General features: G+C 39.3%; 1 protein-coding gene across 1 annotated transcript in view; it reads left to right on the top strand.

Annotated features, from left to right (window-relative positions):
- cntn3b (contactin 3b) overlaps window positions 1–7,694 on the top strand; it is a 65,569-nt gene extending 57,875 nt beyond the window's left edge. Inside the window, exons 20-23 of the mRNA XM_058631765.1 lie at window positions 1,185–1,371; window positions 2,544–2,656; window positions 2,780–2,945; window positions 3,503–7,694. Coding sequence (XP_058487748.1) covers window positions 1,185–1,371; window positions 2,544–2,656; window positions 2,780–2,945; window positions 3,503–3,597 — 561 coding nt within the window. The 3' untranslated portion in view covers window positions 3,598–7,694. The remainder of the gene's footprint in view (window positions 1–1,184; window positions 1,372–2,543; window positions 2,657–2,779; window positions 2,946–3,502) is intronic.
- The last annotated feature ends 10,037 nt before the right edge of the window (window positions 7,695–17,731 follow it).

The following is a 17,731-nucleotide window of genomic DNA, read 5'->3' as shown; positions in this document are numbered from 1 at the left end:
TCCACCACATCTTCTTGTGTTTCTCTGCAGAGATTCTGCTTTTAGCACAATACTATAATATCACAAACTGACCTTAATACTCTGGTGCACTAACAGCAAGCCCACAAGAGGAAAAAAAAAAATCCTTCATCCTTTCAAGAATGCAAAGAGGGCTTTGCTGGGGTTTTTTCTCCCCCTGCGGTGCTCTTTCAATATCTGTCACCTCTGGCCCCTTGGCACAAAATTCTCCCGTTGCCATAGCGCTGGCCATGTTGTCCTTTTAGAACAGAGCTCATTTCTCCAAAAGTGATTCTGGAGTGGATTGAAGCTGCTGAATCTCAATCGGCCACCAGCAGTATTGGTCCGGAGCTGTGGATTGCATGTGTGCGATGCTCAGGCTTTAATTAGACATGGTTAGGACTGCAAATTCAATCCATTTCCAGTTTAATGTAATCACTTATTACTGGTTAAAAGATTACTGTAAACTGAACTCCGGTCCTTATCATACACAGCTCTTATTGATGAATTTAAAATACAATTATTTGTGGGAGATGGAATAGTGAGAGTATCCTGGGGGGGGGTTAGTCTTCACATTCCAATTTAATTATTGGAATTAAAGTGACTTAATACTTGTGTCATTTAATACCAGACACATAAATATTGAAGATGACCGAAAGCAAGCGACAAATTAGTCTGATTGCTTCATCAAATATCACTTCACCTGCACCCATAATTGGAGGCTAATAGCCTGAAGGCAAGCAAACTCAGAGTGCGGATTCCTGCCTTACTGTAGATTTGTATTTGTACCAATAAAGCATTTTGAAATATTTGTACACTATTTTTTTTCACATTTGCCTCGAACAAAGTAAGAGCTGAGGTAGTTTTATTGAACAAATGGGCAATAGTCATAAATATTTCTTACTGGGTCACTTATCCTATGACCTACTAATGTCTTGTTTCTATAACCACCGTGGCTGAGAGGATGTGCATCAGTCATCGAGACTCCACTTGTGATAAAAATGCATTATTCATCGTTGCTCCCTCCTTCTCCTTCTGTAATACAAACAGTATTTCAGATTTCATGATGGAATATGAATTTCAATAACACATTGAAATGCACCACTCCAAAAAAAAAGGCTGTTTGTGTCCATATGAGGGACGTTTTGCTTCTTTTATTTTTTTCTTCCTCTCTTTCTGCCCAACAGGTTGTGTACTGGGAAGACGACACAAAGCCTGACACTATTGGTAAAGTACGCATATCTGGAAACGACACAGTGGTGAACATCACGGGGCTGATAGCGAACACAGCGTACTATCTCTCTGTGGCTGCATTCAATACAGCTGGCCCCGGGCCGCAGTCGGCACCCATCAACACCACCACAAAGAAACCACGTGAGTCCACACTGCCCCCCCCCCCCCAACAGCCACTAAAATCAATTCTGAATGGTCCTTGTTCATGAACCATGTCAACCCCAGTGCAATGACGTAATACTGTCCTCAACACGCATAGAAATCTCTTCTGCCTTGGTGGCTGTAAAATTTAATCTGACAAGAGTGTTTTGCTTTCACCTTGGAAAAAAAGGAGGACAAGAGAAAACTGTGGTTTTTAAAAGAATGCAGCTGCATAGACAATTCATGTATTTAAAACAAACTAGCGATGTAGAGACAACCACAGGATGCTCATATTTCATGTCACCAAAATAATTCAGGGTTCAGCTTTCTTTTTCATTTCCTGTGCGGCTCGAAACTCAGCTCAACGCACGGCAACTGGATAAAATCACATGCAAATAGAAAAAAAAATGGACAAAAGGAAAATGTCTTCAAAATGTGCAAACATATGGAGTAGGAAAAATAAGCTTAAAATTAAATCAAATTATTCCAGGGAACTTTGTGATGACACAGGCAGTAGTATTTACTAGGTGCAAACAAAATCTACACTAGTAGGATATGTTACTGTATGATATGATGTATTGCACCTACAAGATGAAATACAGGACCTGTCAGCAGAGGACATTAACAGCTCTTTGAAAGACTTAAATCATTCAAGAGTAAATAGGGTGAATTTATAAGCTAGTGCATCTACATAGAAAAGCATCAATAATGTAAAAAAAAGCTGGACGAGTACAAACCATCTTTTCATTAATTTAAAGAGTGTAGGGTGTTAATGCTTATTGTCATTATCATAATAGGAAATCAGTATTTTAATTTTTTTTTACCTAATCTTACTTTTCAGCAATTTTTTTTTGTTCCATTCTACTTTAATTTTATGTCCTCTTGTTTAGAAAGTGATCAAATGTAGTTTGCAAACTAATAATTTAGAGATAATTTAAATGAGACTTAATTAACATTTTATCATCAGATTTATTTTGTAGATCGGTCATGACATTACACAAGTTTGGTTGGAATGAAGCAGCAAATGTCTCCTTGATGCCGCTAATGTGCAATATGACTCGGTCACAATAGTGGAGCTGTGAACATGTGCTTTCTTAAAACAGCCTGAGGTAACAGCTACAATATTCATATCCTGTACCACAGTGCATCTTCACCTCTGGTTCTTTTTCCAGCCCCTGATCGGCCTCCCCTCAAAATACAATGGACCATGATTGGCTCCACACTCACGCTGCATTGGGATCCTGTAGTAGCCATGGAGACAGAGTCAAAGGTCACTGGATATTTGGTAGGTCCCAGCTCAGCTGCTAATGTCTTATTTATCTTCACAATCAAGGATGACGTGTTTTATTTAATTTTTTTTTTTGTTTGGCATTCGCTTATTATTCTGCATCACCCTCTCTGGCCTCAGGTGCTGCTGAAGAGACATCGCTATAATGACATCCAAACAATCTTGACCGACAAAACCACTGTGGAGCTCAGCCTCTCTGCCAATGACAACTATCTCATTCAGATCAAGGCCTCGAGTGAGGGTGGCGAAGGAGTGGGCAGCGAACCCATCCACATCCACAAATTAAGTGAGTCCACTGTTCTCATTACGTCTTCAAATCACTTCCCTTTTTTTAAAGCAGTGAGTGCAGATTCAATAATTGACAGAGAATATTTAATTTGGTTTCATTGCATCCCTTTCCCACCACATGTAATAGACTTATTTCAAGTGCGAGGGGGGGGGGGGGAAACGACCTTTTTAGAAATGCATGCGTGGTGTCATCCATCTCTGCCATTGGGTTATTATTCCTTGTTGACTAGCTGCACAGCGCTACAGCATATAAAGCAGCGCTGTGCTCCCTCCGTGCTGCTGCTGTGCGAAATTGTGAGGCGGCTCAGTTTGTCACTTGCCTCTTTGATGGGTTACGAAGTTAATCTTCTCACAATACTTAAATAGCTTCTCCTGTTGAAGACGAGTAATAACGTACCGTAGAAATAAAAAAAAAATAAAAAATCACAGTTGCCGTTTGATTTATGATGACGTATGAAATTTAGAGGCTATTACAGCAGAGGGCAGGTTTTTCTTGGTTTGATTGGAGGGGTTATCTGGTTCTTCATGAGCTGCTTTGCTGTACTCTGGTTTCAGGTATGGGAGCACGAGGCTCAGGAGCGAGCCCCCTTGGCCCGTCATTCCTCTCTGCAGTCCTCATCAGTGCACAGCTCTGCTCCGTCTTCTGGTGATGTCTAATCAGAGCTTACAGGGCGCACAACCCCCCTTCTCTCCTTCCGTTTCTTCAGTCAGCCTGTCCTACATTAACCCTCCACTGGACTGGCACAAGGCCCGGGCTTCAGTGGCAGGACAAGGGAAAAAAGTGGAAAGGACTCGACTGCACCAAACTCTTAAAGGGACCACACCACTTCTTTCATCAGATTGTGATGTGATGATTTGCGCGCATGGTATCTTTTTGTATTTGCTCCTGTGTCATAAATGCGGTCATTTTCAAGGTTTCATTTTTGGAAGTTATGATGTTTATCTTCTTAGTATCTCTGCAGATACTAATGCCTTAAAATCCATTTTAAACATACAGTCCATACCAAAGTAGGTAACAGAGGCTGCTTTCTTTATGGTTCCTTTAACAATTTATACAGTGTTTTGTAGATAAACGTTTCAGCGGAATGGTGAAGTATTGGTTGTGTCCATATTTTATTTACCTCAAATTCCATTTTTAAGGGCCCAGTGTGTAAGAATTAGTGACATCTAATGCCGAGTGCAATAGATGCCCCCACCACAACCCCCGGCTTGGCCTGAATGAGCTCCTTGCCCCAAAAATAAGACAGTGAGGTTTTGTTGTTTTGCCATAAAATTGGAGGACACACTCTAAACGTCCTCCTGGGCAGACAAGCACAACACCAAACACATCAGACATTTGGCGTGTGGAAGTATTTCCAGTTCTGCACCACAGATGAAAAAGGAACAAACAAATCTGTGGACTCCCTTTTCAAAGGAATGGCGTGTCATGTAATATTTATTCGAGCATGATTTTTTGGAAAACGTTGACAACCCTACATTGAAGTGAGGTTTTTGCCTAAAATACATTTAAAAAGGCTTACTCTAAAGGTTATAAAAACAAACATGTTGATATGATTATATTCATACAGACATACTTATGAGTAGTATATTCAATTTCTGCCAACATCCTAAATGTTACACACTGGACTTAAAAGTAAACCAATCCTGAATAAAATTGCCCTCATCATTTACAATCACACATTCAGTTTTTGCAGCTTTTGCCAAAAGAAAGACTCCATTGCAGACTTTTACCAAGGTTTTTCAAATACATGAAAAATGCAGAGGAAATTGATCAACTGTGCCTCCCACTGACTCATCTCTGAGCTCCAATTTAAAATGAAGTCCGTATGAGACACACATACTCCAAAGCTTTAGGTTAGCGCACAGTACTCTTCTTCTTTTTCCTGTTTCCCTCATGCTCCTCAAAATAAATGCCCATCACACGCTGCATTCTCTGTCTGGTGGAAAAAGCCAGGATTGTAGAGAACAGAGAGACGTTGTTGTTATTATGTCAAGCAGATCCCATGCGGAGTGTTCCTTCTCTACATTTAGATGACCTGTGTTCCAGATACGTTCATCATATCACCGAACGTGCACCATATACACCCAAGATGACCAGCTGACACAGTGCCCAATGGACAACCGGATATTAGTGCCTTCACGAGAGCTCTTTTTTTTCTTATATACTGTATAACTAAAAGAAAGATTCATGTGGCAAAGGAGACAGTTTTGCTTTTGTCTGTTTTCACAGACATTAGTTACGAGGGACAGGAAACTCAAGATGCCCATTGTTGGAAAGGGAATGCTTATTACATTTTCATACAGCACTGGAGCACCTAAGACAAAATGGGTTGGGAGCTTTAGTAAAACCGCAGTGGATTGAGATATATGGTGGACATTGTGGGCTCAGAATTTATGGTCTGTGATATAACAAATGTATGGCTCCATTCTTGGCACAACTTATGGGCTATTAAGAATAATTGATGCTAACACCGAGGTGGTGAATAGAGCTCTGACTGGAGATGGAGTGAAAGGCACAGCTGTCATTTTACACCCACCCCCATCATCATCATCATCTATTGGACACATACCAGACTGAACAGTAACAACAGAACATAGGAACTAAGGGAGCTACTTTATTTATTTTTTACACCCTTTGATCACGTGGATGAGTCTGTCGAAAGCCACCCAAGTGAAAGCCGAGCTGTGATTACCGCGGTCCTGACTATGTTCACGTGGATGGGGAAGGATATAGAACTGCTACACATTACCGTGCCTTTGCTGAACATGGGGCTGTGTACGGTCATTAGCTTGGAGGCTGTTGGTATTTTGCACTCTTTACCCCCCCCATAACCCAACCCCAAAGTCAAATGAAAGCACAAGGAACTGATTCGAGGTGACTGGATGTGCTCGCTTTGCCGTCTGGACAGGTGTGCGGACCTCAGAGGCCAAACAGCCGACGTAATCAGGCTGTCCTATCTGCTCGTTGACTGGTTTCATAAAGCTCTGTGCTCTTTGATTAGACTGCTGCAGACCAGTCAATGGGATATCGATTTTCCTGCCCCATTATAACTGCTGTCACAATTCCACTGCTTGATTGACTGATGGCTACGTTCCTATTGCACTTGTTCTGTTGTGTAACATTCACTGATGTTTCAGATGCCCTCCACGACCAGAAGACTTCAAAGACATTCTTTTTTTTGTGTCTTGTTTTTTTTTTTTTACCTGAAATCTCATATGTATTGCTTAATTTTTTTCAGATATTTGAGTGTTTTGTCGTGTAGTGGTGGATTGGTACTTTGAATTGGAGCAGTGACCTAATACTGATTGGCTGGTTTTGATTCTTTTGGAATTACACATTGAACAAGACTCCTGTTGGGGCATTGAGCTCCCATCAGAACTGTATTTTCTTTTTTTCCTAACTACAAAATAGCCCAGTCACACCACAATTCAACACAATGAAATCTCATGATTGAATCATTAAATTGTCAAGTTAGTGCTCTATTAAACCTGTTTGGCTGCTGTTATTAGCTCCTTATTTGAAGTGAAATGACTTTTTTTGAGAAATCCTGAGATGGATTTTGACGATAGAAATATAGCTTGAATATGGTTTTGAATAAACCAAATAAGAGTGAATTCAAAAGTCCAGTAAGTAAGAATTAGTGGCATCTAAAAGTGAGACTGCAGATTGTAATGAACGGAGCACAACTCTCCCTCTGCCATGTGTGTCAGGGAACTACAGTGGCGTTTGTGACCAGAATGGATGTAATTTTTCTAAATATGTGTGGCTTCTTGTTCAAAATGTGAAACACACGTCCATTTTGGGCTGCTGCAGAAACACAGTGGCACAAGATAGTGGCCTGGCTATAGCAAGTCGCTTGCTTAAATTACACATTAAAAGCTTAATCTAGGAAACTGGACAAGTTTCATTTTAAAGTGATTTCACACTTATACAAAGATCACATTTCTGCCAATGAACGCTCCAAATTGTTACACACTGGACATGTGTAAGATTGGTGAGAGCGTATGTATAACAGCAATTCATATTTGAGTGCTTTTTGTGATAGACTAGTTCACAAACTAGCTTTGTTTCACAAAAAGGATGAAAGAGTGGATTCATTTTCACCACACTGGTGTGACTGGGCTTAAAAGTAGCTTGTGTGTTGATCCAAATTGTGTTAATATTTCCATTGTTATCCAAATAAGGTAACCTCTGTGCCAAATGGTGAGCTCATAGGTTATTTATTTACAGTGCTTACATGTGTGCTTTCTCTGAGCCTTCTTATTTTGTATAGTTGTTGTTGTCGTCCTTTCCTCTTACATACATAAGAAGCATAAAAGTACAGTTTCTGGCCTTGGGCTTTATTAAATACTACAAGTACAATCTAAAAGAAAGTGAGAAAAGCAGATTGGAGCCACACTCTGAAGTAGTGCAACATAACACTAATATCCGCACTGTAGGTTCAGTTAGATCAGTTTCAGTGGTGGTTGTTTCTAGAATGAGTGTACCTGGTGCAGTGTAAATAGCTTGCATATATTTTTTAAACATGGCCATCGAAGACAACCCGATTGCTTTTATAGTGTGTTCTGACCTTAATACTGGTGTATTAATCAATGATCTCTGTGAGATACTGACACATAGAACGGCATTTTCATATTGAAAAGTAACTGTTTTGTCTTGTATACTAAAAATGTGCATGTTAATAATTGTTTGTGAATTTGTGTTGGATTTTTTTTTCTAAAACTATAACTTAATAAAAATGTTTATTCCTGCCAGTGGCCCGCTTGTCAGTTGATTTATTACTTTGCAAAGTCTTCAATTGCAAATTCCAACTCATGCAAGTTTTGATTACAGCTAAGGCCCCATGTGTTACTGTTTTCATTCCTTTTAATTATATCATGCCTTTATTCAAAATAAAGCTTATAGTTTACCACAGAATGAGTCAAGGTAATTGCTGCTGTAACCAGGAAGGTTGATTAGTTTCTGGATCTTAAAGTAACTAAAGTAAATAACCTGCATTTTCTTATATATGTACTGTACTTATTTACTTACTAGAACATCAGAGGAAAATAAAGGGAAATATGTTGGGTTAGGGTAATGCATTTTTTTTTTTTTTTTTTTTTTTAACAGTGAGACTATAAGACAGTTTCATTAAAATACTCAAGACATTGGGACATTAAAAGATTAATGGCAACACTGATTTACCATGAAAGCAGTCAAGCAAAGTCCATACGAGCTAAACGATTGGGTTCACTGAACTGAGACATGAATCAGGCATCAAGACTGTGACCAAGAATAGTAAATGTGACCTAAAAGACAAAAAATGTATATTTATATACTTTTTCTTATTATCAATCAAATTCCTGACGGTGTTTTGGATTCTAGGAAGGGACAATGGTAGCTCAGTGGTAGCGAGTCGTCTTAATTCCTGGCTTTGCTAGTCTACATGCCTATGTGACACTTAAGCCCACATTTGTGCCGGCAGCATGTGAATGGATATGAAAGATGAGTGATAGAAAAATGCGCTACACATAGATACGCTGTATGTATGTGAGTGAATGACAAAACTGTAGTGTAAAGAATCTTTGAGTGGTCCTCATGACTAAAAAAGTGCTATATAAATACTAGAATTGCTAGAATACTTACATCTAAAACCAATCATATGTATTACAATAATGTACTTCATTTCAATGAAAAAATGTGGGGACTTATATGTATTCAAATAATACACAAAATACAAATGCTGGAATTAATACAGGTACTACTGCTGGAACTAATATTATGTCATGTGTTAATGAATCGCATTTAACATAAATGTTGACATCAATGCATGATTCAACTACTCCATGATCTGAGGCGAGAATCACTGAAAGTCTCTGCTTGTGTAATTCACACATCACTGGTAAACAGGACTTTCCTGTGTGATCTAAACAGAATTACTCTCTGCCATCGCAGCTTGTAGAGCTTGTGTTTGAGAATATAATCACCCAATTCATCAAAGCACAGCTTTGCACTGCCTTTTTGCCCCGCATTTTACCCATCATTAGCCCCACACAGACACCGTTTCAATGTAAAGATGTGTCTTTATGTCTGAACAGAAGTCGTCTGTAAGTAAAACACAAGCTGTGTGATTTGAACTTGTGCTTTTGTCAGGAAAGGGTTGCTCATTTGCTTTTATCTTTGACCTTGTTTGGGTTTTATCTGTGAGGAGATGCAATCTATTATTCATGCAAGCCACTGAATGTCCTGTTGCTATGAAAAATGCACAATGGCATTTCTTTTCTCTTTTAGGGGATATTTTCTCCAGTGTGGTGGAATTTATGTTTTAAAAATGGCTATAAAGACAAGAGGTGGCTGTATTTCACTCATTCGCAAATGATCATGTAGGTTTTTCAAAATGAAACTTCACCTTCATTTTTAGTCTAAACTCAAATTGTATGCACAAGGCATTTGCAGTTATTACAGATGCTTATAAATGATCTATGATTTCACTTCAGAATTTCCATATGTGCCTCAGAGTTTGATAATTTAATCATCACTCATCTCTGTTCCTCAAATTATAATTCGCCCCCATAAAAAAAAAATCCATTCATGGCCAAAGAGCTTGGAAGGAGCTCTACATCTTTACATCTGTTAGTATTTGCAGATCTATGAATATGCAAATCAGCCCCCACCTCTACTTGCAGACTGCAGCTCCATGAAATCCAAAACCAAATGTTTTGTTTGCGACTGTAGGCTACATAATGACGAGTGATAATCCACAACAAACTCCTAAGTTAAGGAAGAAGGAATTGTGCAGCATTGCCCAGAAAATCCATGTATTATAAGCATCACTCGCCAGATGAAGATTATTCATTGTTGAATAAGACCTTTGTCTTGATTGCTCACACCGACTTAGCCATCCTAGCTAATTAACTTTGAAAATGCTACACCTGTCTTATACGGTCATTTATTTGCAATCATAAACAGATGTATGCTAATGCTAAAAGCCAAACCCCAAATGCTACTGTTTACTTCTAAAACAGCCAATTTTCTTAATTTTCCTTTTTTAAATGCATTCCATCTGCTTCACTTACGGATTTATCAAGCCCCTGAAATTGAGAATATTGGAAATGCTTCTAGCTCTGTTTTGGTTAGAAAATATGCAGCAGAACTGACTTACAACTGCACGATTAGCTGTGAATCAAATTAGGGGCTGTTTCCACTTGTTCATACTATTTTGAAGGATTAGATAACACAATTGCAGAGGAGAAATACATATTTATTGTATACACGAAGCCACCATGAGAACAATATGTGGAGAGACAGAGCAGTTTGGGATTTGAAGAGGAGTCCGCCAGGGATGTGAAGCGTCACCAATGCTGGACAAGATCTATGCCTTAGACATCACAGAGGAGTCCGAGGCAGGTGTTGTGATTGGAAGAAGATGCATAAGCAACTTGAGGTTTGCAGGTGACACTACACTACACTACTCTGCAGCTCTAAAGAAGACCTCATGGTGCTACACAGGTCTGCTGCTCAACACCAAAACAATAGAAATTATGGTAGTGGACCCTAGTCGAGAAGTTCAGACAGGTTTCAATTTAGAAGGAGACACGCTTGAGGACATGCAAGACTTTATATATCTGGGCTCAGTGATTAACACTGGCAAGGCATGCTGCAAACAAAAGATCACGTGAAGGCTAGTCATATAGCCAAGAGCAGCATCCAAGGCATGGCCACCATCTGGAAGAGCACAGCCATTAGTAACAACCAAAAAGCTCAGGATGATCAGAGCAATGACTTTTGCTATTGCAACATATGGATGCGAGTCATGGGCAATGGCCAAACAAGAGGAGAAGAAGGTCAATGCATTTGAGATGTGTGCATATGAATGCTTAATATGAACATCCTGGCAAGAGCACCGAACAAACACCTTGATAGCCAGAAGAAATGGGACCGTCTATGGAGGGGCTGTTTGTCACAATGGCCTGGAAAAGCTGCTCATTGGGAAGACCACCTCAAGCCTGGCTCACAACTGAATCACCAACTGGACACAGAGAGAAACCAGTATGCATAATAATTTAGCCTACATGAAGTCATCAGATGGTAGCAATTGTTCAACTTTCCAAACCGATCAATTAACCAAATGCAAGTATTCCAGTGCAGGTGCTAGCCAATGCAATTTGTGCTCAAATAATGCACTGTCCAAATAATATAGAGCTCTCAAAAGGGGTTGTTCTCCAAGCATTTTTGTCTTGTTTATCACTTTAGCAGCAACTCTTGACACAGGTCTGGTAACTTCTGAAAGAAGCTACTCCAGCACCAGCAATAACAGTCTACACCGCAAAGAAACCTGAAAGGAGTCACAAAATACACATCATAAAGTGTCAAAGAGTGTCAAAGAGTTTCAGAGAGGTAGAGATTGCCTCGAGTCGTTCATATACTAAAGAAGTGCAAATGCGTCCTGCAGCTTGAACTGTTTATTTCTTTATTCCATTCATGTAAATATAAAACACTCTATACAGACATGTATACCCAAGGTTTTCAGTTTGTTTTTCATTGAAAAAGGTCTTTATAGGTTTATGTGTCTTTTCACCCAGGATCACTGAGGTTTGCAAACTTCAATGTAAACATGCTTTAAAGTTTCAAAAAGGCAGATATTTCTATTCATATAGTATCAAAAGTTTATTTTCCACAGGAACCATTCAAAAAAGATTCAGTCTTTCAATAACCTATGCTTTATTTATGATTGAAGGAACGAATAACACTTGACACGAGCTATAATAAATGTCACCCGAATAGAAAGGTAAGTTTGACTGAAAAGGTTATAATTCAGTTCAATACAGATATTAATTAGTTCCTCACTGTTTGAGAGTTTGATGAAAATCAACCTCATTCCAGTGTTAAATATAACATTTCAGCCAGGATAAGGTTCGTTTAGAATAAAGATGAGTAGAAAAACCAATACTATTATTGCAATAAACTAGATTGTGTTTTTGTGATTGTGCAGATTGTCATTAGTTTTAGAGATGTATGATGCACATTTGGTAAGCTAGCCTTGGACAAAATCAGGCTGCTAATGACTTTATGCAACAGTCTCATTTAATGGAAGGACATAGATGTTATTCCTTTTAATAGCAAGTAAAGGTGTATTTTAATAAATTGGTGTTGAAAAACAAAAGCATACTGTACAGAGAGCTTGATATCACACTGGTGGCCATTACAGTTACGTTAGCAAAGAATTGATTACAGTCTCTCAGGTGTGCTCAGGAATTAAATTAGCCGCTATATTTAACAGACTGTTCACTGAAAGAAGAAAAAATGTGACGGGGTGTTAATGTGGTTTTACACAAAGAAACCCAGCCATCTGATTGGTCATACTTTTTATTCTACTGCTCAAAGAACCCGGTCATTTAGACGTTCATTCTCAGCCCTGAGGCTAACAATTCGTCAGTTTTGCTTGACAGAGCCTGTTTTCAAATGGTGTTGAACAAATAACGTTACATGGTTTCAGTTGTTACTATTCTGGCTTTGTTTGGCAGAATAATATGAGACAAACAACACAAATCACCAAAATGTATGCACTGCTGCTTTAAATGAAACACTCTCAAGTCAAAATGTAAAATGATTCACTTACTTGTATCACTTATTGTATGCATGTTTAGACTAGTACAGATGGGTTTCTGCCACATCTATGGAGATTTCTTTCCACGCTCTTTTTTTGCTTTTTCCCTTGGTATTAAATGCTCCTTCAGTGTTTACAAATGAGGAGGTCAACTTTCTTTTCAGACAACAAGGGAGGAGGCACAGGAGGAAGGTGTGGAAATTAATCACTGAGGTTTATTAATGAGAGGGTATCTGCCCTGTGTGGCCAGAGAATAATATAAGAAGGAGTGATCAGAGGCGAGTTCCATCCATCACTCTGAAAACTGTGTGGAGACACCAACAGTGCAAAGCTTTTAGCGATAATAATAAAAACCCCATAGCGTATAATCATTACGATCTCAGACGGGCTTAATTACTAATGTTTGCTCGTGCTCCAAAGGCAAACCTACTTGAAAACATTCAGTCTGTGAGTACCGGGATTAATTTCTGTTTTAATAACCCTGGATTTTGACTATTCTGTTGCTACTTTCACCCATCACTGACAGAAATGTACTAATGATCTGCTATTTACATCCAGAAGAGTCAGCAGTCACAAGGTTTGGCTGAAAGTGTAACATCAGCCCAAGATAGGTTTCAGTTTAAAACAGTCTTTACCTGGACTGAATAGGTTCAGTACACGGTTTACACACAAGACCAAGTAAAAAGGTTCAGGTAAAGTAGATTCATGCAGGGTGAAAAACGACTCCTCAATTACCAGAAAGTATAAACTGGTAGAGAACAAAGGAAAACACAGGCACTATATACTGAAGGAAGGTGAGATAACAAGACAGAGGTGAAAACAATTAGGGGGCAGGTGTGGGTAATAAGAGCAGGAGGTACAACTAAACAGACACATGAGGAAGAAACAGTACAAAATAAGCCAGGAGGTAAACTAGACCATCATTATAAATCCAGAAACACAAAGCAAATCCAAACAATGAAAAAACTCTTAATATATACTTTAATATACTTCAATTTTTTTTAAGTTAAGCTTCAGTACAGCATTCACTGATTTCAAACAAGATGAACTGCAATGTGAGAATTAGAAACAATACATTTATTTTGAGAATTCAAAAGAAACTACTTTGACCTGAAAACAATAACATTTATTATTTTGCCCTACAGGCTAATCTTTACGAAACGTGTATACTGTCAATAATAGAAAGGGCATAATCAGCTGAAATAAATGGAAGGAAATGTATTAGTTGCAGTGATTTATTTATTTATTCATTTAGTACAAGTGTGTTTGTCTGAGAGAATCGAGTTGCATCCTGTGAAAATGGCCAACCTCAGGCTCTGTGCCACGGACTGAACGCGTCTTGCACCAGAAAGAGTCTACAGGGACTCTTAAAATAAATAAGTCGGAGTTTTTAAAATATCAGATTGTATTTACTGTATATTCGAGAAATATCCTCCATCTCAAATTTGAAAAAGCATGTGTGGGAAAATCTTGAATGTTAGAGAAAAGCAAAGATGATACTGGAAGCACAAAGTGGGACAAGTGTCTCCCTTCCTCTCCGGGGAAGTAAAAGGAGCTTGGACTCACAGAGAGCTCCAGCCAAAAAAGCCACAGCCATGTTCTCCGATCTCTCTCTGCTCTTCAAAGGATGAATTTCACGCTCTTTCCGGGAGGCCACTGGTCACAAGTGGAAGGCTCGGGAAGTGGTAGCTGTACACTGCTGGTGTTTAATTGGATGACTTCATAATCAGTCCTGCAGGGCTTCACATATGCTGCATAATAAACTGCCAAAGAGAAAAAAAAGACCAGGGGAACTAGAACGTACATAATGTGGCATTTATAAAAAAAAGTAAAAGATACATACTAGATATTGTGGTGTTTTTTTTCCCTTTCAAACTTTGTAGTTCTTTAAGATATTTAAAACTGTAGTTTTTTTTTAAAATATATACAAATATTTGTCACCTTCCAACCACTGTCAAATAAAATTCACAGAATGTCGATTAAGCCTACACGACTCTGTGTTACTCAGGATAGGGGTGTATAGATCTTGTGTTGCTCAACAATCCCAAGCTGCACCCAGGAAGGGGTTTGTTTAATGTCAGGGCAGACACAGGCAGCAACATCATGTAATGTCACAACATAACAACTTGCCTGGATCATGATGCCTGAGTTACTTCAGGCATATACTTTTACTTAGTTTGGACTTTTTGTTGCTGTGTTTGCTGAAATTTCTGTTATCGACCTCTTTGTTTCTGGTTTCTTCTGGTTTTCTGCTTTCTTTGTGTCTATTTTTATAATTCTTATTATTGTGTAGTTGTTCCTAGTGTGTTTCCCTTGGTTTTTACGTCATGCGTCCTGTGCCGCTTTATCTCCACTGTGATTGTCTGTTCCACCCTGATGTGATTCACCTGTGTCTGGTGAGTTTCACACATGTTTAAATATGTTTGACTCTCTGTGCTCCCCAGTGTTCAGTCAGTTCATCCTTGTTTGTTTCCATGCATTTTGGTCACTGTTTCAGTTCTTGGGTCCTTCATTAGTAAAGCAAGGCAGCTGTGACGGAAAACAAAAAGACGTGGCCACAAAAAGATTCAGAGGTGAATTCTACCCAGTCATTCAGCAGTTTGACGGGATTAATGTTTCTTGTCTCGACCCGTCCCTGCTCTGCTCTCCCACCGTTAGACGGTTCGGAACCCTGGGCGACTACTTCTTCTATTGTCAATTTTTTTCCTGCTTGGTGAGCAGGGCTTAATACTCCACCTACTAGTGGGGCTGAAATTCAGTTTGCACGCACACCCAATTCGCACCACACACAGTGCTCTTTACACCAAAATCAAAAATCGGCCTACGTGTTGCACATTGATGACGCAAATCTCGTCATGTGCATGATGCGTGTTGGGTCTGCGCTCACTGTGTGCGGAAATATACCAGGGCCTTTAGAGAATGGATGATCAAGATTGAAGACAACATTTGCATAAATACTTTTCCAGCAAGGTCGGTTTTTGTATTTTTTTTCTTAATTTCAGAAATCTGGATAAGTGATTGAAGAATGTGTTTGTTTGTGTTTTATCTTTCCTTCCCTCAGTGTGCAGCACTGAGCTACCCTTGATATCAGCACTTAACCCCCATTTGCCCTTGTGCTACTGCTGTGTGGCCAACAGCAGACTTGTCACATGTGCTGGGCAGCAGGGGATGTAACTTTGAGTGAGAAAATGGCATCCATCTCTACAAAGATACTAGACAGCGTACTAAAAAAAAAAAAAAAAAAAAAAAAAGCTTAGCACTGGCTACTGAATGCCAATAGCGTTTTTATTTTCAAAAGGATGACCTAGATCAGATAAATGGAGTTTGCCAAGCTCAAAATGTGACCAAACAACAATCTGATGTTAAAAGGATTGAAAAGACCCTGTAACCTTCGATGAATATCTAAAGGTGCAGCAACAAGAGGCAGAAAATAATTCTGACATGTATTCATGCTGTCATCATCAAGTTCTTTTCAAACTCACCTACATCAAATGGGCTTATCAGCATACAAGCCCATGTGGTCTGTTAATAGGAGGATGGATGCAAATGGTTGTAAATGCCAAGCTCACATTTCACTGGTGACTCCAACCACCTGACCTTCTCCTCGATTGGCTTTGTGGCTCTAACAACGTCAAGCTTGTCGCGTGGCCACTAGAGATTCCTGTCAGGAGAGGCTGTCTGTCTGTTTTCAAGCCTGTTCTTACATTATGTTATCAGCAATTACCTGTTTTATGATTGCTTGGTATCTCATGTCTCGTTCACCACTGTCTAACTGTATTCTGTACTTGTCTTACTTTGTGTGCATCTTGTCATGTATATTATGTTTGTATGCAGTGTTCCCAGCCAGGGATCCTCAATCCTGGTCCTGGGGACCCACAGCGCATCATGTTTTAGGGCACATTCACACCAGAGCTTGGGCAGGTGTAAAAAGCTCATCCAAACTCCTGCGCAGACCAAACCTGAAAACGTCTTGCAAGTGAATCCTGGTGTGGTTCGCTTACAGTGGGAAATGCAAACAGACTATCCAGCGAGCCAAAGAGAGGAACCAAGTGCTGTGGACTATCCTGGTGTGAATGCACCCTTACATGTTTTCCTGCTCCAACACCCACTGATTTATATGAATTGCTCGTTAGCAGGCTTCTGCACAGCTTGGTGATTAGCTGACCCATTCAATGATGTGTGTTAGAGCAGGGGGACATGTAAAACATGCAGGGCAGTGGTTCCCAAGGACCAGGATTAAGAAATCCTGTTCTAAGCACAATGAGGGTTTGGGGAAATTTGATCGTGTGGCCATACAGAACAACAATTGAGGTCACATCTGGGATGCCTCCCAACTTCCCAACAAAAGGTTTGGCATGTTTGATTTATTTTCCCCCTTTCCCGATGTTTCTGTTGAGCAGAGAGCACATACATGGACACTGAGACGGAACGGAAAACCAAAGGCTCAAGTCGTAAATTTTTTGCCTATGATATCTCAATTATATGCTTCTTAACACTGTTAGACAAAATAAACTGAAAACCCTTTTTTGTTTAAAATTGTAAGTGGGATGTACTTCTTGCTGTGTTTGATCCAACACTGTATTTTCTATCAGGATCTACCATAGAGCAAATCAGATTCATGAGCCATAGTTGCTCTGAGTGTTAATCCTCTGAGCCTGGATTCATTATCACTCTGCAGTGAATGAACAGAAGCAGCTGTCACTTGCAACTGTTCAAATGGTTTAATCCAAAATCATGGTGTTTTATATGTAACAAACATGTGTACATTTGGATTCTTGCAGATTATATTGTACATGTCAGTGACGGCTGTGTAACACTGCTCCACTTAACAACTAGATGCTGTTTTTTCTGTTCTCCTGGAGACTGTAAACAGTTAGATTTGCTTTCCTGAAATGAGTAAAGTAGATTACATTTATAACACATTGTACAATACAGTACTCATGCTGCACTTTTGGCAAATCTTCTTTAATATTTTAATTGCCGGTCTTTGCAGCGCAGCAAATAATACCAGAGCATAGACGTTGGTGATTAAGACAATGATGGATGATAACGGCTGAGCTTTATAATTTTTCCTTTAGGAATTGTATCTTAAGGATTATGCCAGTGCTCAAATACTAAACCTTAATGTTTCCCAAGATCCAAGCAATAACAGGCTGATATTAAATTAAAGATAGGCTGCCTGTACTCCTTCATTAAG

The sequence above is a fragment of the Solea solea genome, chromosome 6 (assembly GCF_958295425.1).
Source record: "Solea solea chromosome 6, fSolSol10.1, whole genome shotgun sequence".
Classification (NCBI taxonomy): Eukaryota; Metazoa; Chordata; class Actinopteri; order Pleuronectiformes; family Soleidae; genus Solea; species Solea solea.
The sequence above is the reverse complement of the archived record's forward strand: the minus strand, read 5'-3'. Positions and strand labels throughout refer to the sequence as shown.